The sequence below is a fragment of the Dromiciops gliroides genome, chromosome 4, assembly GCF_019393635.1.
Source record: "Dromiciops gliroides isolate mDroGli1 chromosome 4, mDroGli1.pri, whole genome shotgun sequence".
NCBI classification, from domain to species: domain Eukaryota; kingdom Metazoa; phylum Chordata; class Mammalia; order Microbiotheria; family Microbiotheriidae; genus Dromiciops; species Dromiciops gliroides.
Genome location: NC_057864.1, coordinates 235,363,918 through 235,379,798, shown reverse-complemented (window position 1 = coordinate 235,379,798; position 15,881 = coordinate 235,363,918). Strand labels below are relative to the sequence as shown.

General features: G+C 37.6%; 1 protein-coding gene across 8 annotated transcripts in view; it reads right to left on the bottom strand.

Moving 5' to 3' along the window:
• Window positions 1-15,881, bottom strand: part of NDEL1 (nudE neurodevelopment protein 1 like 1) — a 75,215-nt gene that overhangs the window by 20,109 nt on the left and 39,225 nt on the right. For all 8 annotated transcript variants that reach the window (XR_006356229.1, XR_006356228.1, XM_044000013.1 and 5 more), the window contains 5 exons: window positions 15,616-15,713; window positions 9,969-10,122; window positions 7,981-8,129; window positions 3,024-3,160; window positions 873-1,046 (listed from right to left, as the gene is read on the bottom strand). Coding sequence is in view for 6 of the 8 variants with exons in the window: in XM_044000013.1 (XP_043855948.1) it covers window positions 873-1,046; window positions 3,024-3,160; window positions 7,981-8,129; window positions 9,969-10,122; window positions 15,616-15,713 (712 nt within the window). In the remaining 2 variants the exon portion in view is untranslated. The remainder of the gene's footprint in view (window positions 1-872; window positions 1,047-3,023; window positions 3,161-7,980; window positions 8,130-9,968; window positions 10,123-15,615; window positions 15,714-15,881) is intronic.

Here is a 15,881-nt window from a genome sequence, read left to right as displayed (position 1 = left end):
TACATTTCTCCAATGTTTCCTTTTGGCAGGTCATCCACCCAAGAAATGATTTATATGCCTGCTTCATACTCCCTCTTTTTGGCTTTTAAAGATTCTGAAGGCATAATCTGGCCCTGCCAGTTTCCAGTCTTATTCTTTATTCTTCTCCACATACACTGGCCTCCTTGCTCTTTCTCGCTCATGAACTTCTCTAGACTCTGAGCATTTTCACTGTCCCCAGGGCCTGGAAGACTGTACCTCCTCATCGCCACCTCCTGACTTTCTTCAAATCTCAGCTAAATTCCAACCTTCTGCAAGAGGTTTTTCCCCCAGTCTTACTTACTCTTAGCTCCTATCCTCTGAGACTAACTCCAAAATTTCCTGTCTGTATCTTGTTTGTACATAGTTGTTGTGAGGTCTTCAAGAGCAGGGGCTGGGTTTTTTCTGGTTTGGTTTGGTTTTTGCCTTTCTTTGTAGACCTAGCGCTTAACACAGCCCCTGGCCCATACTAGGCACTTAATGCTGGTTGACCGACTGACTAGAAGTGTTCTCCACCCTTTTAATAAAGGCTCGTTTAAACATGACATACTTGACAGAGAGCTGGCTTCCAAGCTCTGGCTATAAGCCCTACCTCTGATGGAGCCTGGCTGTGTGATCCTGGAAAGCCCATTAACCTCTAAGTGCCCAAAGCAACTCTCTAAGATTACAAATGGCAGAGCAGGTATCAATCTACACTGGTAAAAGGAGTTTTCCAATCAGGAGTTCCCATAGGAGTATCACTATGCCAAGGATATCATAGGCCTGATCCCCTGGTATCCCCAAATATCCTGCTTAATCATCAAACTATTCTGAGGTGGCATTCCACTTCTGGGAAGAAAAAAGAAATTACAAACCTTTTGGTGAAGGAAAGCTGTTCTCTGTCCCTTTCCCCACAGGAGTGGCTGGCAAGGAAAGGGATGCCTGTACAGCAGAATCCATTTTTTCACAATCTAGAGTTGGAGAGCTAGGAGCTGACTTTCTGGTTACTTCTTGCTGCCTTTCACGTACTGCTAGCTCTTGTCTTAAATCTACAATTTAAAAAATATATATTTTAGGTAGTAGCACTTATTGGAAGCAACAGAGACAAACAGAGACAAAAGCATAGGAAGCCATACCTGAATGGGCTACTACATATTCTCCACCATGAATATACATTCTTTCAACAGTGTCTCAATTATACATTTTCTAAATCATTTAATTTCTCATGTATATACAAGAAGGTGTCTACTGGGTTAATATAATGACTCCAATGCCTAAGAGAATGATGTCTTAGAACTTTAAAAACATTTATTCAGCTCTGCTTCCAGAATGGTCCCACAACCATCATCCAGATGAGCAAGGCCCATGGAGGAGCCTGCCATGCCCATTCCTATCAATATCCACTGGTGACCAACCATTCCTACCAGGCAGGCAAGCCTAAGAGCCCTAGAAACAGCACTACTTACCTCATGCCACTACTTCTAATCTGCCTTAAAAAGAGCAACCCTTGTGGAAATGTGGCCCATGTAGGTGCTGAAGCAGTCACCTCCTCGGCCGCCACAGTTACTAAAGACCCGAGGGGGGAAAGGTTCTTAACACTTGGACATCATCACATAAATGATTTGATATCAGAAACTGATAGGGTTTTATTAATTTAATGGGAACAATACTAAAGATTAAGTGTTCCCAGCTGCCTTATTACATATTAAGGAGCACTAAGCCTTTTGATCTAACTTCTAGCTGAAACCTTCTATATAGGTTGTGTTCCCCTATTAGGATATGAACTCTTTGAAAGGAGAAGTTGTTTAAGCATCTCTATTGCTTAATACAGTGCTTTACACACAGTAAACACTTAAATGATTTTTTTCATTCATTCAAAAATTTTAAGGGACTACTATGTTTGAAGTCTTGAGAATAATTACTTGTGCCACTGCATACCCAGATTAAAAAAAAAATCAGAATGAACCAAAAGTACATCAGATGATTGGCTGAAAAGAAATTTAATATACTCTCTCTCTTCTTAATTGCTTTTCTGAAAGAGTAATGGAATTTATGCTCTACTACTAGCAGATGATATATTCTCTTAACATACCAACAGGGAAAGAAAAAAAAATAGCTAATGAAAAAAAGAGCAAGCAGGAAGCAATGATTTTATTGAAATAGCAAATTTTTGTTTTGTTTTTGCAGGGCAATGAGGGTTAAGTGACTTGCCCAGGGTCACACAGCTAGTAAGTGTCAAGTGTCTGAGGTCACATTTGAACTCAGGTTCTCCTGAATCCAGGGCTGGTGCTCTATCCACTGCACCACCTAGCTGCCCCTTAAAATAGCAAATATTTTTAATGGCTTCCTAAAAATTATAACAAAAGCCCTGAACCCCTCCACTGGATTGAAATCTCAAGACTTCAAATTCTCTGGCCCAAGGAGTTCTTAGTGTCAACCATGATCCTTCTTTAGGCAATACTAGATCTTTTTAAAATCCTCCTTGATGACTTCTCTAGGACATTTGACATTCACTTTGTTCCTTAATTTTTCTCCTTTACTTCAATGACAATGATACTTCCTGGTTCTCTTCTAATGTCTACAGTTCTTTCTGTTGGATCCATTGGCTTTTTCTTTATCCTTTAACTCTCTATGTTCACTAACTCTTCTCCCACTAAGAATTAATTCATATTCTCTCACCAGATACTCTTAGGAAAATGTCAGGATCAGGAAGAATCAGTAGCAAATATAATAATAAAAATAACAGCAGTTAATGTTTATATATAGCTCTTTAAGATATGCAAAGAGCTTTACAACAACTGTGTGAGGTGGGCACTATTATTATCCCCACTTTACATATAAGGAACCTGAGACTGAGTTAAGTTCAGTGATTTGCCCAAGATCACACAGCTAGTAAATCTCTGAGCCAGGATTCAAACTCAGGTCTTCCTGCCTGCTAGTCTAATTTAGTTCTCATCACACAGAAGCCACATAGAATGTGAATTAAGTGTTGCAGACCAATCACTGCAGGAGAGAACAAACTGTACCTCTTGCTTCATCCTTTAGCCTCTGTACGGACACCAGCAACGATTCCTTTTCATCAAGTTCACTTTCCAAAAATGCATTTCGTTCAATAGCTTGATTTAGCCTTTGTTCAAAGTCTTCCAGTGATACTATTGTAGCCCTAAAAATAAAGGCCAAAATGTTAGATTTTCATGAAATAAAGTGTTTACATGCAACATATGCAAATAGTTAAGACAAAACAAAATTATTCCCTTTTTTTTACCTTCTTGATTACTCCACCCAAAATGATTTCTCCCCCTCTGCCTCTAAATTCAGATAGCCCTTACTATCTGTCATAAGGTAGCATAGTATAGTACAGGCTTTCTTAAACTTTTTTCTACCTGGGAACCCTTTTGGTCCAAGAAATTATTATGCAACGCCGGGTATATAGATATATAAAGTATGTATACATAACCTTTTACAGTTGCCAAATTTTTCATGACCCCCCATATTCAGTTAAGTGACCACAGATGGGGTTGCGCCCTAGTTTTTAAGAAGCTAGGATATAGCAGATAAAGCAATGCAAGTAGTTATGAGACTTGGAGTGAAGCACTGCACATGATCAAAGGAAAGTCACTGAGCTTTTCAGAACCTCTGTTTTCTCACCTGTAAAAAGGGGGTAATAACAAATAACTACTAATCTCACGGTACTGTTGTGAAAAAGTACTCTGTAAGCCTTCAAGCATTATGTAAAGGCAAGTGACTACTACCACCCTTGACATATGGTTTATTTACTGACTTGAATTGCAAATTTTTTCTCATATTTTCTCTCTCAATTCAATTGTAAATTCCTTGAGAAGAAGAATTTCTGAGATCTTTTTGCATTCTTCACTTTCCCCCTCCTCCACCCCTATTCTGGGGACATTGAACTTATATGTGTTTGCAGGTGGTGTGAGTATTCATATAGCTAGACACTTTAAAATGAACATAGCTCAGAAGGTATATCTGATTGACTCATAAGAGAAGTGTCAGATGCCCACTGTAGTTTCTAAGCCTCACGTATGTCTAAGACTTGATTAGTAATTGACTGGTTTCCCTGAACAACACAATGGCAGGCCTATACTTGGTCCGTGCTCCCAACTACATTTATTTCATAACATGAGGAAGCAAATCAGAAAAGAAAGTCAATTCTGAGTTTAGGCGAGGGAAATTGATTTGTGGATTTGGTGGCAAATGTTTTCACTCTACCCCAAGTTCCTGATGCAGCCGAAGAGATGCAGGTCAAGGACCAACTGAAAGTCACTATTGCTGAGAGCCATGAAGCAAAGGTAAAAGAACAAGTAAATCAGAGATGGAAGACAACAAGGATGAGATGATCGTTCTAACTCCTGGAAGCTGTGGAAAGGGATGATCTCTTGCAAAGTCGGCAAAACCAGTGTCTACTTGCAGGAGTGGCACAATCCCTTTGAGCAGGAAGAAGTGGGCCTTGGGACAGGGACAGGGGGGGTGGGAATCTACTGGGGCGGGTAGCACAAGGAGGTAACAGTCTGTCTTCTGGATATTGATGGCAACAACCAGGACCATCTTAAGTTGTTTAAAATGGAGGTGATGAATTAACAGGCAGTTGTGGCACAAGAAGATCACACTATAAGATTTCTAGTTTCAAATTTTTCTCCCTCCCTCCCCTCCCTCCCCTCTCCCCAAGACAGCAAGCAATCTGATATAGGTTATATATGTACAATCATATTAAATAATTTCTGCATTAGTCATGCTGTGAAAGAAGAATCAGAGCAAAAGGGAAAAACCTCAAAAAGAAAAACAAAACAAACAAACAAAAAACCCAGAAAAAGTATGGTTCAATCTGCATCTAGACTCCACAGTTCTCTTTTCTGGGTTTGAAGAGCACTCTCCATCATGAGTCCTTTGGAACTACCTTGGACCATTGTACTGCTGAGAAGAGTCAAGTCTATCACAGCTGATCAACACACAATGTTGTTGACGCTGTGTACAATAGAACATCACACTCTTCATGGGGGTATGCATGAATTCCTAAGCCCCGCCCTCACCATCATCACCAGTTTCTGTAAAGGACAAATGCTTCACTCATTTGTGAGGAATCCTCAATATAAACCTGGATAAACAAAACCACATAGAAAATTATCAAAGATATGGAGTATCTGTACACCAAGTACAATACACAAAGACCTGAAATCCAAGAATATCTTCTATGACAGTACCAAAGTTGTCATCACAGACTTAGGGCTGTCTGGGATCCAGGAGGGCAGGTAGAACAAACTGAATCTGCCACAATATAACTATGTTTCTGGCCCCAGAAACTTTGGGAGATAATCTCTGGGAAAGGTGAAGACAAGCTGCTCTTTTCCAGCCCAGCTGATGTTTATTCCTTTGGAATCGTTTGATATGAGCTACAAGCAAGAGAGTGGCCTTTTAGGACCCAAGCTGCAGAGGATCTGATCTGGCAGAATGGAACCGGGGAATGAATTGAGTAGTCCTGGCATAAATCAGCCTGGGGAAAGAAGTCAGTGAGATCTTGTTGGGTCTTCAACCCTAATAAAAGACCCAGGTTTCCCCTGCTGATGAAAATGCTGGAAAAATTGCCCAAACTGAACCAGAACCTCTCTCACCCTGGCCACTTCTGAAAATTGGCTGAGTTGTAACTCTTAGAGCTGCCTGATATGTTTCCTTGGATTATTCCATTCTCTTAATTGACTTCTCCACTCAAAATAGTTGTCTCCACTGACTAAAATGCAAACCTAGATTTTTTTTTTTGCATTAACCAGGAGGATCTAATCTCCACCTTCTATCCTTTTCTTTGAAAATTTTTTTAATCCTTCCTTTAAAAAAGAATCAGAAATAAATGAATTCAATAACCAGGGTGTGATAAGTTACCTAGGAAAAAACTCCCTAACTGAAGTGAATTGTTAGGCAAAGTAAAAAGCAAGCTAGTAGAAATTAGGTTGAGATCAATACTTTATATCATATATGTAGGGGCCAAATTTTAATTCTTTACATATACCACAATAAACTGAAAATTACTATGTGTGACCTGGATATAAATGATTATGCTATTAAAAAAAAGTTAGAAGAGAAATAAATCAGTTATTTTTCACAGCTATGTCTATGGTAGGGGTTCTTAGTCTCAGATCCACAGATTCACAGATTCCCACATAGATTTCAGAGTGTTCCTGAACTTGAATGGGGGGAGGGGAACCCTCCACTTTTATTTAAGTATAATTGGTTTCCTTTGTAATCTTATGCATTTTGTGTGTATTTTAAAATATTCTAGAAGACCTAGAAGAACCTGCATGAATTGATGCAAAGTGAAATGTACTGTATACAAAATAACAGCAATATTGTGAGATGATCTGCTGTGAATGACTTGGTTATTTTCAGCAAGGCAATAATCCAAGACAACTCTGAAGGTCTTATGACAAATGCAATCCATCTACAGAGAGTGAACTGATGATATCTGAATACAGATTGAAGCATATTTTTTTTGTTAGTTTCTTTATCTGAAGTTTTGTTTTTGTCTGTTTTCTTTCATAACCTGGCTCATATAGAAATGTTTTGCATGACTGCTCATGTATAGCTTATATTGAATTGCTTGAGTTCTTGGCGGGGAGAGGGAGGAAGAGAATTTGGAACACAAAGTTTTTTTAAAAATTGATGTCAAAATTTGTATTTTACATATAATTTGGGGAAATAAAATTCTAAACAGAAAAAAAAGAAAAATATTATGGTAAAAAAAGGTTCATAGGCTTCAAAGGGGTCTATGTCACAAAAAATTACTAATCCCTGGTCCAGGGGGCAAACTCTTAACCAAACAAGGGAAAGAGACAATAACAAAAGACAAAAAGATAATTTCAATTAAATGAAATTGGAAAGCTTTTGCATAAACAAAATAAATTCAACTAAGATGAGAAAGAAAGAGAAAAAAATCTTTGTATCAAATACGACTGTTATGAGTCTGATAATTTTTTTTTGAGGGGCAATGGGGGTTAAGTGACTTGCCCAGGGTCACACAGTTAGTAAGTGTCAAGTGTCTGAGGCCAGATTTGAACTCAGGTACTCTTGAATCCAGAGCCGGTGCTTTATCCACTGCACCATCTAGCTGCCCCTGATAACAATTTTAACCCTAATTCTGAGATGGAGGCAGAGACGAAAAGCTATGGCTACGATTATTTTTTTTATTTGTTGGTTAGTTTTGCTGAATTTTTTTTTCTCTTTTAATTCTTTATTATAAGAAGTGGCTTTCTAGGAAGAGAAGAAAAGAGAGATACACTGGAAATTTTAAGTAATATAAAAAAAATATTAAGAGGGTTATAACTCCACTACATAACTATCTCTTTTTCCTGCTTCACTATGAAGCATAAATAAAAAATAAAAAAGAGTGTGACCTAGAATGCTAAGAAAGCCTACTAAAGTTGTCATCATTAGCTCTACCATATTAAGCAAAATGAATAGGCTGATTATGGGTATGATGGAGGAAATTCTAGAATCACACTCAGTACACAGACATGCATTCACTACAAGAGATATGTTCTCTGTTAAGAGGTCAGCAAATTCCGAGTTCCCATTTCATATCCATTTCAAGACAGTAGTGCAAAAGGGGAGGGAATTGTTGCTAAAAGAGGGGGAGGAGCAGAAGGGCTGTAGATGCCAGATTATTGGGTCAGTTAAGCCTACAAATATGTACCCTGGAGAATGGGGCTGAACCAGTCAAACCAGGTGTTACCTGCTCACAAAGAAATATACTCATTAATAAAAAATGCAATTGTGGACCCTATTTAAATTGTTATTTTTCTTTTCTTTTCTTCTTTTTTTGGGGGAGTCTATGCACAGATTGTTGGATTTGAGTAAGATAAATGAGCAGATGTTGCAACTCTTCTATTTAGTAGGAAAAAAAGGACCACAGGTTAAGATTTTATCTACGGTATCTATATTTGGGGGGGAGGGGTAATTAAAATGTATATTACCTACCTTTTTGCTCGCTCTAGGTCATCATTGGCCTGTTCCAGTTCTCTTACATACTTATGTAATTGTTCTTTAATAGCTCGTGTCTGACTCAGATCATCTTCCAAAACTGACACCTGCTTATAACTCTGTGCATACTGATGTTCTAGTTTCTCCTAAAAGTAAGAGTAAGTGTAGAGACTAGTACTCTGTCAAAGGTATTTAGTTTTCAGACAATTTGTTTGGGGAAAAAAATTTTGAACACAATTTTGACAGCATGGTATGTCACATTTCCAATATTTAAAAGCAGAATCATATATACATTTTGTATGTGCACTGATTCATAAAAATTTAAATATAAATTCCAAGTAAATCAGATCCACCAACATTGCTACCAAGTCCCCTGACACCCACTCAAACTGACACCCACAGAAGCCTGATAATGAGTTTTCTGAAGAGTCAAAGTTAAGTAACATGATTCCATTACCTCAAAAACTTGGGATATTGACAACCTCCTAAATGACAGCAATTATAGATGACTGATAGAAAACTTTATACTGATTCAATCTATAGGCTGAATCTAAACACAGGTTTAACTTCATCCAGTCCTGGTAAATCCAGAAGATAGACTACCACCAAAAAACTGAACTTCTTTCAAAACAAAGGACTCAGAACATAAATATAAGGAGCCTTTGTATAGGTATCGCTAGGAAATTGATACCTACCTCCAAAATGAAAAATTCCATTTCTAAAATATAAGATCTGTCAAACTGTTTTAGTTCAGACCTAAGATTTCATTAGTATAGGGAACTCATAGTATGAATACTCTCAACCAACCTTAACTATAATTTATATTTTAGAAAGATGCCTGGGGGCACTGCCTCTACTCACAGAGCTAGTATGGCTCAAAAACAATAATGGGCCCACTTCCTCTTGATTCCAAGGGCAGTCATTTATCCAATAAACCATGCAGTCTTTTAAAAATACAGTACAAAAACTCTTCATACCATGGGAGGAAAAACTATTTAAAAAATCAATTTCCATGGGGCAGCTAGGTGGTGCAGTGGATAGAACACTGGCCCTGGATTCAGGAGGACCTGAGTTCAAATCCGGCCTCAGACACTTAACACTTACTAGCTATGTGACCCTGGGCAAGTCACTTAACCCCAAATGCCCCACCCCCCCCAAAAAAATCAATTCCCAGTTTCTTTCCCTAGGCTCTATTATAAAGGCAGTGTAGATGATAAGAGTCCTAGACTTGGAGATGAGACGGACTAGGTTCATCTCCTGCCTAGGTGACTCGCTAGCTGTGTAACCCTGGACCAATCATTAAAACTCTCTCTGAGTTAAAATGAGGAAGTTAGACTGGAAGCCCTTTCAGCTGCTTCATCTGTGGTCTTATGGCCAAACAACTCTCTAAGCTTCAATCACTAAGTCACAGACTTTGCCTGCACTTTGTTAGTGGATGGAACTCTCCACATTGATCAAACTGGAGTTTTTCTCCTTTCCCTTTAATTTTTCTTTACTTTCTACCTGAATAAGATAGGATAATGAAAACAGTATTTAAAAGCACGGTGCTTTGGATGTAAAGCATGTAACAAATACATAATAAATGCACTAAATAAACTGTTGTTGTTCAGTGGTTTTAGTCACTCTTTGTGACCCCATTTGGGGTTTTCTTGGCCAAGATACTTACATGATTTGCCATTTCTTTCTCCAGGTCATTTTATAGATAAGGAAACTGAGGCAAACAGGATTAAGTGACTTGCCCAGGGCCACATTGCTAGTAAGTGTCTGAGGCCAGATTTGAACTCTGGTCTTCCTAACTCCAGGCTTGGAGTTCTATCCATTGTGCCACCTACCTGTCCCTTACAGGCAACAAATTCATTTATTCATTCATTTTCATTTATTGATTAGATATCTCAGTTTTAAAATGTATAATATATTATGTTTCTCACTAAAACAAAAAATAACTAACTATATAAAATTGATCTTATACTAAGGCTCTCAAATACCTTTAATGCTTCCACTTCGTACTTCAATCTTTGGTTATCAGCCTGTAAGTCTCGATTTCTTTGTTCAGCCTGTACTAGCTGAGCCTCCAACTCTGCTTCTAATTCTCTGCTTCCTTCTTGGAATTCCACCAGCTCTTCCTGTGCTTCCTGAAAACTATTTGAGAAAAGAGAGAGAAAAGTCACAAAGATTTAACCAGTTGAGGACAATTTTATTCAAGTAAAAACAACATGCCCTCGATAAACATAGTCTATGCAATATATTTGGGCACTGGGGAGAGACAAAGACTAATTAAGACCCTGCCTTCAAGGAGGGATTAAACCTAGTAAAGATGAGAAAACAATTATATGAATGACAATAGAAGCACATTAGAAATGAAAGCGGTAGAATGAAATAGAACAAGAGAACCCATATCCTCCACAAAAATAGCAACAGAAATAGCAGGGGGGGAAAATGTGAAGTTACCAACAAAAAAAATCTTCAAAGAAAAGAATTTCTTTTTAAAAAGTGAAAGGATCAAATAAATAAGCAAATAAAGAAAAGCTCCCAACAGGTTGCCTATGCTATGGATTGAAATAACCTACAGCAAACATATAAGAAAAAATATAATAAATTACAACATCACTGGAACGCAAGAACATAAATGTGTAAAATAATTGTACCAATGGAAATGAAGGAAGAAATGAAATTGGTGAAGATCAGAAGATGATGGAAACCTATTTGGAAATATCTGTGAAAAAAATAAAACAACAGATTTACTGAGAAACTATTAAGACTGAAAATCCAAATGGTGAAATCAAGGAAGGAAACCACAATGTAAACTCAAAACAAACAAAAGTGACAAATCTGGAGAAGAAAGCTCTGAGAGTTAACTAAAGAGTTATAAGGCTCCCTAAGAAATGTGACTATGGGGTGGAGCCAAGATGGTGGAGAGGACGAAGGAATTCACCCAAATTGCCTTCCATACAACTTTAAATAACACTTCAAAACAAATTCTGGAGCAACAGAACCCACCAAAGAATGGGGTGAAATAATTGTCCAGCCCAAGACAACTTAGAAGGTCAGCAAGAAAGGTCACATCAGGGTGAGAGTGGAACACAATCCAGCACAGGCTGCACCAACACAGGCCAGGAGTCAGATAAAGAGCAGCATGCTTTAGGGGTAACTGAATCAACTGAGTCATTAGCAGCTTCTGGAGCTCTCAGCCCACAGAAGGGAAGGGGATCAGATAACTGGTGAGAAGGAGATTAAAGGAGTTGCTTTGCAAGCACTGGATACAGAACTGTCACACAGTCCTGGGTTGCAGTCCCAAGGCAAGAAGGAGCACTAGCACACCACAGGGAGTGGGAACCTTAGTCATAGTTCCAGGGTGGAAAAGTGTTTGTGGTCATTCACAGAACAGAAAAGAACAGTCACCACACCTCTCTTTAGATCATACCACCTTGAAACAACTGTAAACTTACAGACCCCGCCCCCCCAGAATTTGCTCTGAGAGCAACAGGAAGAAAACTTAAGGCCTGTGTCAGTGCCCCTTACACCCTTCGGGGCAGAGTACAATAAAATCAAAAGTGCTACATCAAAAGCCTCAAAGAAAAAAAATAAAGTGAATTGGTCTCAGGCCCAAAAGAATTCCTGGAAGATCTCAAAATGGATTTTAAAAATCAAATAAGAGGAAAAATTAGGAAAAGAAATGAGAGTGATGCAAGAAAATCATGAAAAAAGTCAGAAGCTTGGCAAAGGAGACACACACACACACACACACACACACACACACACACCCAAAAAATGCTGAAGAAAATAACACCTTAAAAAACAGAATATGCCAAATGGTAAAAGAGGCACAAAAGTCCACTGAAGAGAAGAATTCCTTAAAAAGTAGAATTGGCCAAATGGAAAAGGAGGTACAGAGCTCAATGAAGAAAATAATTCTTAAAAAATTAGAATTGGGCAGTGGAAGCTAATGACTCCCTGTGACGCCAAGAAACAATAAAACAAAATCTAAAAATGAAAAAATGAAGAAAATACGAAATATCTCATTGGAAAAACAATTGACCTAGAAAATAGATCCAGGAGAGATCATTTAAGAATTATTGGACTGTGGTTGGGGAGGAGAAAAAAAAGTATTGGACTACCTGAAAAACATAATTTAGAAAAGCCTACACATTATCTTTCAAGAAATTATCAAGGAAAATCGCCCTGATATTCTAGAACCAGAAGGTAAAACAGAAAGATTTTAAAAGTGAACTTAGAGTACTTAAGGAAAACACTAGGAGAAAAAACAACTTGGAAAAGGTGGAAAATCTTGGTGGACTCCCAGAAAAATAAAAAGGAGTGAACAGAAGCCAATACTCAAATGAGACAACAAGAAATACCAAAAGGAGGTCAAAGGGCTGAAATCAAAAACTGACCTGAAAAATAGGTTGAAGAGAGATCATTTAAAAATCAGTAGAATAATTTAAAACCACCAGCAAACAAAAAAATTATAATTCCCATAAAAGAAAACTTGTACAAATCTATAATAATAAGAGGACTATCTAAAACTAGAAAGACTCCACAGGTGAACTCCTGAAAGAAATTGCAGTTTAAAACAGCTAAGGAATATCCTAGCCAACATACAACACTTCCAGGTCAAAGAAAAGTACAGTGAGCATCCAGCGAGAAAAAGTCTGAGTAGCAAGGAATGACAGTCAGGATCACATAAAGGTAAGGAAACCCTGAAGATCAATATTCCAAAAGACAAAGGAAAAGGTTTAAAACCAAGAATAACTTCTCTTCCAAAACAGTAAAACGCTACTGGGAAAAATCAAGGACTCTTGATAAAAAGACCAGAGTTTGCCTTTTAAACACAAACACAACAGTCAAGACAAGCCTATAAAGCAAAGAACTGGAAACAAAATAGGTGTCCATTAAATAGAAAATGGCTAAACAAATTATGGCATGTGAATACCATTACAATGTGAAACATTACTGTGCCATAAGAATGATGAAAAGACCTGATTCAGAAAAATCTAGTAAAAGTATCCTATTTATATCCTATATACAGTTGAGGAAACTGAAGCAAACAGAGGTTAAGTGACTTGCCCAGGGTCATACAGCTAGTATGAATCTGAGACTGCATTTGAACTCAGGCCTTTCTTACTCCAACTCCCACTATCCACTACACCACTTAAGTTACTACAGGTACAGATGGAGACATAAATTTTCAGGCACTACCAATGTATGAATCCTGTTTTGTGTGACTATACTTATTTGTTACAAGGGAAACCTTTTGTTTTCTTTTGGTCAGGGAAGTCATTAAGGATAGTGGTGACAGATTTAAAAAATTAAGAAAAGATCATTAATGAATCATTAAAAAAATAAACAGAAAAAAGCAGAAGAAAATTCAGAAGGAAACACAATCAGGGAAGTGTTGGAAATGCCATATTAAATTTGGAACATACTACAAAGCTGTAGTAGTAGACAGATATTTATGCTTTCCTAAGCAGCCCACTTTTTTCTTTCCTTTGAGAAAACTTTTGTATTTAGGTTTGTGAAGTTCATAATAATAGAGAAATTTTTTTTACAGTTCAGAATCTTGATCAAAGCAATGACCAATCATGATGCTATAAGACTGATAATGAAGCAAGTCTCCCTCCTCCTTTTTTTTTTTTTTTGGTGGGGCAATTGGGGTTAAGTGATTTCCCAGGGTCACACAGCTAGTAAGTGTTAAGTGTCTGAGGCTTGATTTGAACTCAGGTACTCCTGAATCCAGGGCCGGTGCTCTATCCACTGCGCCATCTAGCTGCCCCAGTCTCCCTCCTTCTTGGCAGAGAGACTAATGAACTAAAGGTGCAGAATGAATCATGTATTTGCAGGGCTGACTAACATGAATTTATTTTTCTGGTCTATTTGTTACAAAGGAAGGCTTTAATTTCTCTAAGGACAGGATAGTTATAGGGTGGGTGGTGATCGTGATGAAAAAAATGGGATAGCACCATAGGGGGTTTGAGGAGAGAATTAGTTTGAAACAGACATTGAGTGGAATGAAGGCCCAGTTGAGGTGAGAGAACAACAATTTTTAGTGGGTCCAGCTGACATGGTTATATAACTTTTAGCAATGTTTAGTATTGAAGAAGCAAGAGGAAAAAGTAGATGGTATAGTGAGGACTGGCAGGATCAGAACAGTAAAACAGGGGTTCAAAGGATTCAAAAGCGGTGAACAACTGGTCAACTTACTAGAAGATCATTAAACAGACTTACTGGATGAGATCTACCATGTAATGTAGATATAAAGCCAGCTCTCAGTGAAAATGCAACTACAAGCAAGAAAAAACACATATACCAAAAAAACCCAACCACTCATAGCAGCACTATCTATAATAATAATAAACATTTGGAAACAAACCAGTCTGTCCAAAAATTAGAGAATGGCTCAATAAATTGTGGTGTGTGAATGTAATGGAATATTATGGTACTGTAAGGAGTGATAAATATGAAAAAGATAAAGAAACATGGGCACTTGTATGAGTAAAGCAAAGCAAAAACAAATAATAAATGTAAAGACTACAACAACGTAAATAAAGACATTAAAAGGCAACAAAATTCACATCAATTATAATGGATATTGTTGGAAAGCAAACTTTCAAACACATCATTCTTGATTGTTAACAAATGTATAAGCTACAAAAGTGGAATGTGGCAGTCACTTAATTAGGAGATTTTACTCAACCTTTCAGAAAAGAGGTGGGGTTTTTTTGGTTTTGGTTGGTTTGGGGTTTTTTTTTTTTAGTGAGGCAACTGGGGTTAAGTGCCCAGGGTCACACAGCTAGTAAGTGTTAAGTGTCTGAGGCCGGATTTGAACTAAGGTACTCCTGACTCCAGGGCCAGTGCTCTATCCACTGCACCACCTAGCTGCCCCAGAAAGAGTTTTATGAGGCTCTGTTTGAATAATTAGGATGTGTCTGCTGTGTCAAAACAAAATATATTAATAACAAAAGCAAAAAGGAAAATGTAGCAATGTCCATTATTCAACATTCACTTAACAAACAAGAAATGACAAGAAAGCACAAAAATTATAGAGCAACTATAAACAGTGCTTTTTCAACCAATTTTAATATTTTCTTTATTATTATTATTACTCAGAGAATCACAGATTTAGAGCTGGAAAGTTCCTTGAAGGACATCTAATCCAATCCTCCTCATTTTATAGAAGAGGAAACTGAGCCCAAATTAAGGGCCTTGTCCAAGGTCATACGAATAATAAATAGCAAAGTCAGAATACAAGCCCCCAACAAGTAATAGAAGCACCCGACTAAAAACATATTATGTTACTATGTAAAAAAGACCAGGGCTTCTTAAACTTTTTCCACTCATACCCCTTTTCGCCTGAGAAATTTTTACATGACCCCAGGTATACAGATGTTTAAGACAGAAATACATAACCTTTTACTGTTGCCAAATTTTTCATGACCCTCACATTCAGTTACGTAACCCCATATGGGGTCGCACCCACAGTTTAAGAAGCTAGGATACTGACCACAACCCTCCTCCCTCCCAACTTTGGAAATTTAACTTTAGAATTAATATGCTATTTTAAAATAAAAGTAAAAACAGGACTTAGGCAAATATTCTAATTGTTAACTACTACCTATTGATCTTTTCAACACTTACCTTTGTTTGTATTTCAAGGAAAGTTCCTTCCAATAAGCAGTTTCCTCCTTTAAACTTGAAAAGTCTGGTATTTCTTCACCATCCATGGTCAAAATAGTCTGTAAAGACAATAACATATTACATGAGAAATAGGAACCATGTAAACAAACACATTTTTGTTTGTTTTTTCTTTTTTTTAGTGAGGCAGTTGGGGTTAAGTGACTTGCCCAGGGTCACACAGCTAGTAAGTGTTAAATGTCTGAGGCCGGATTTGAATTCAGGTACTC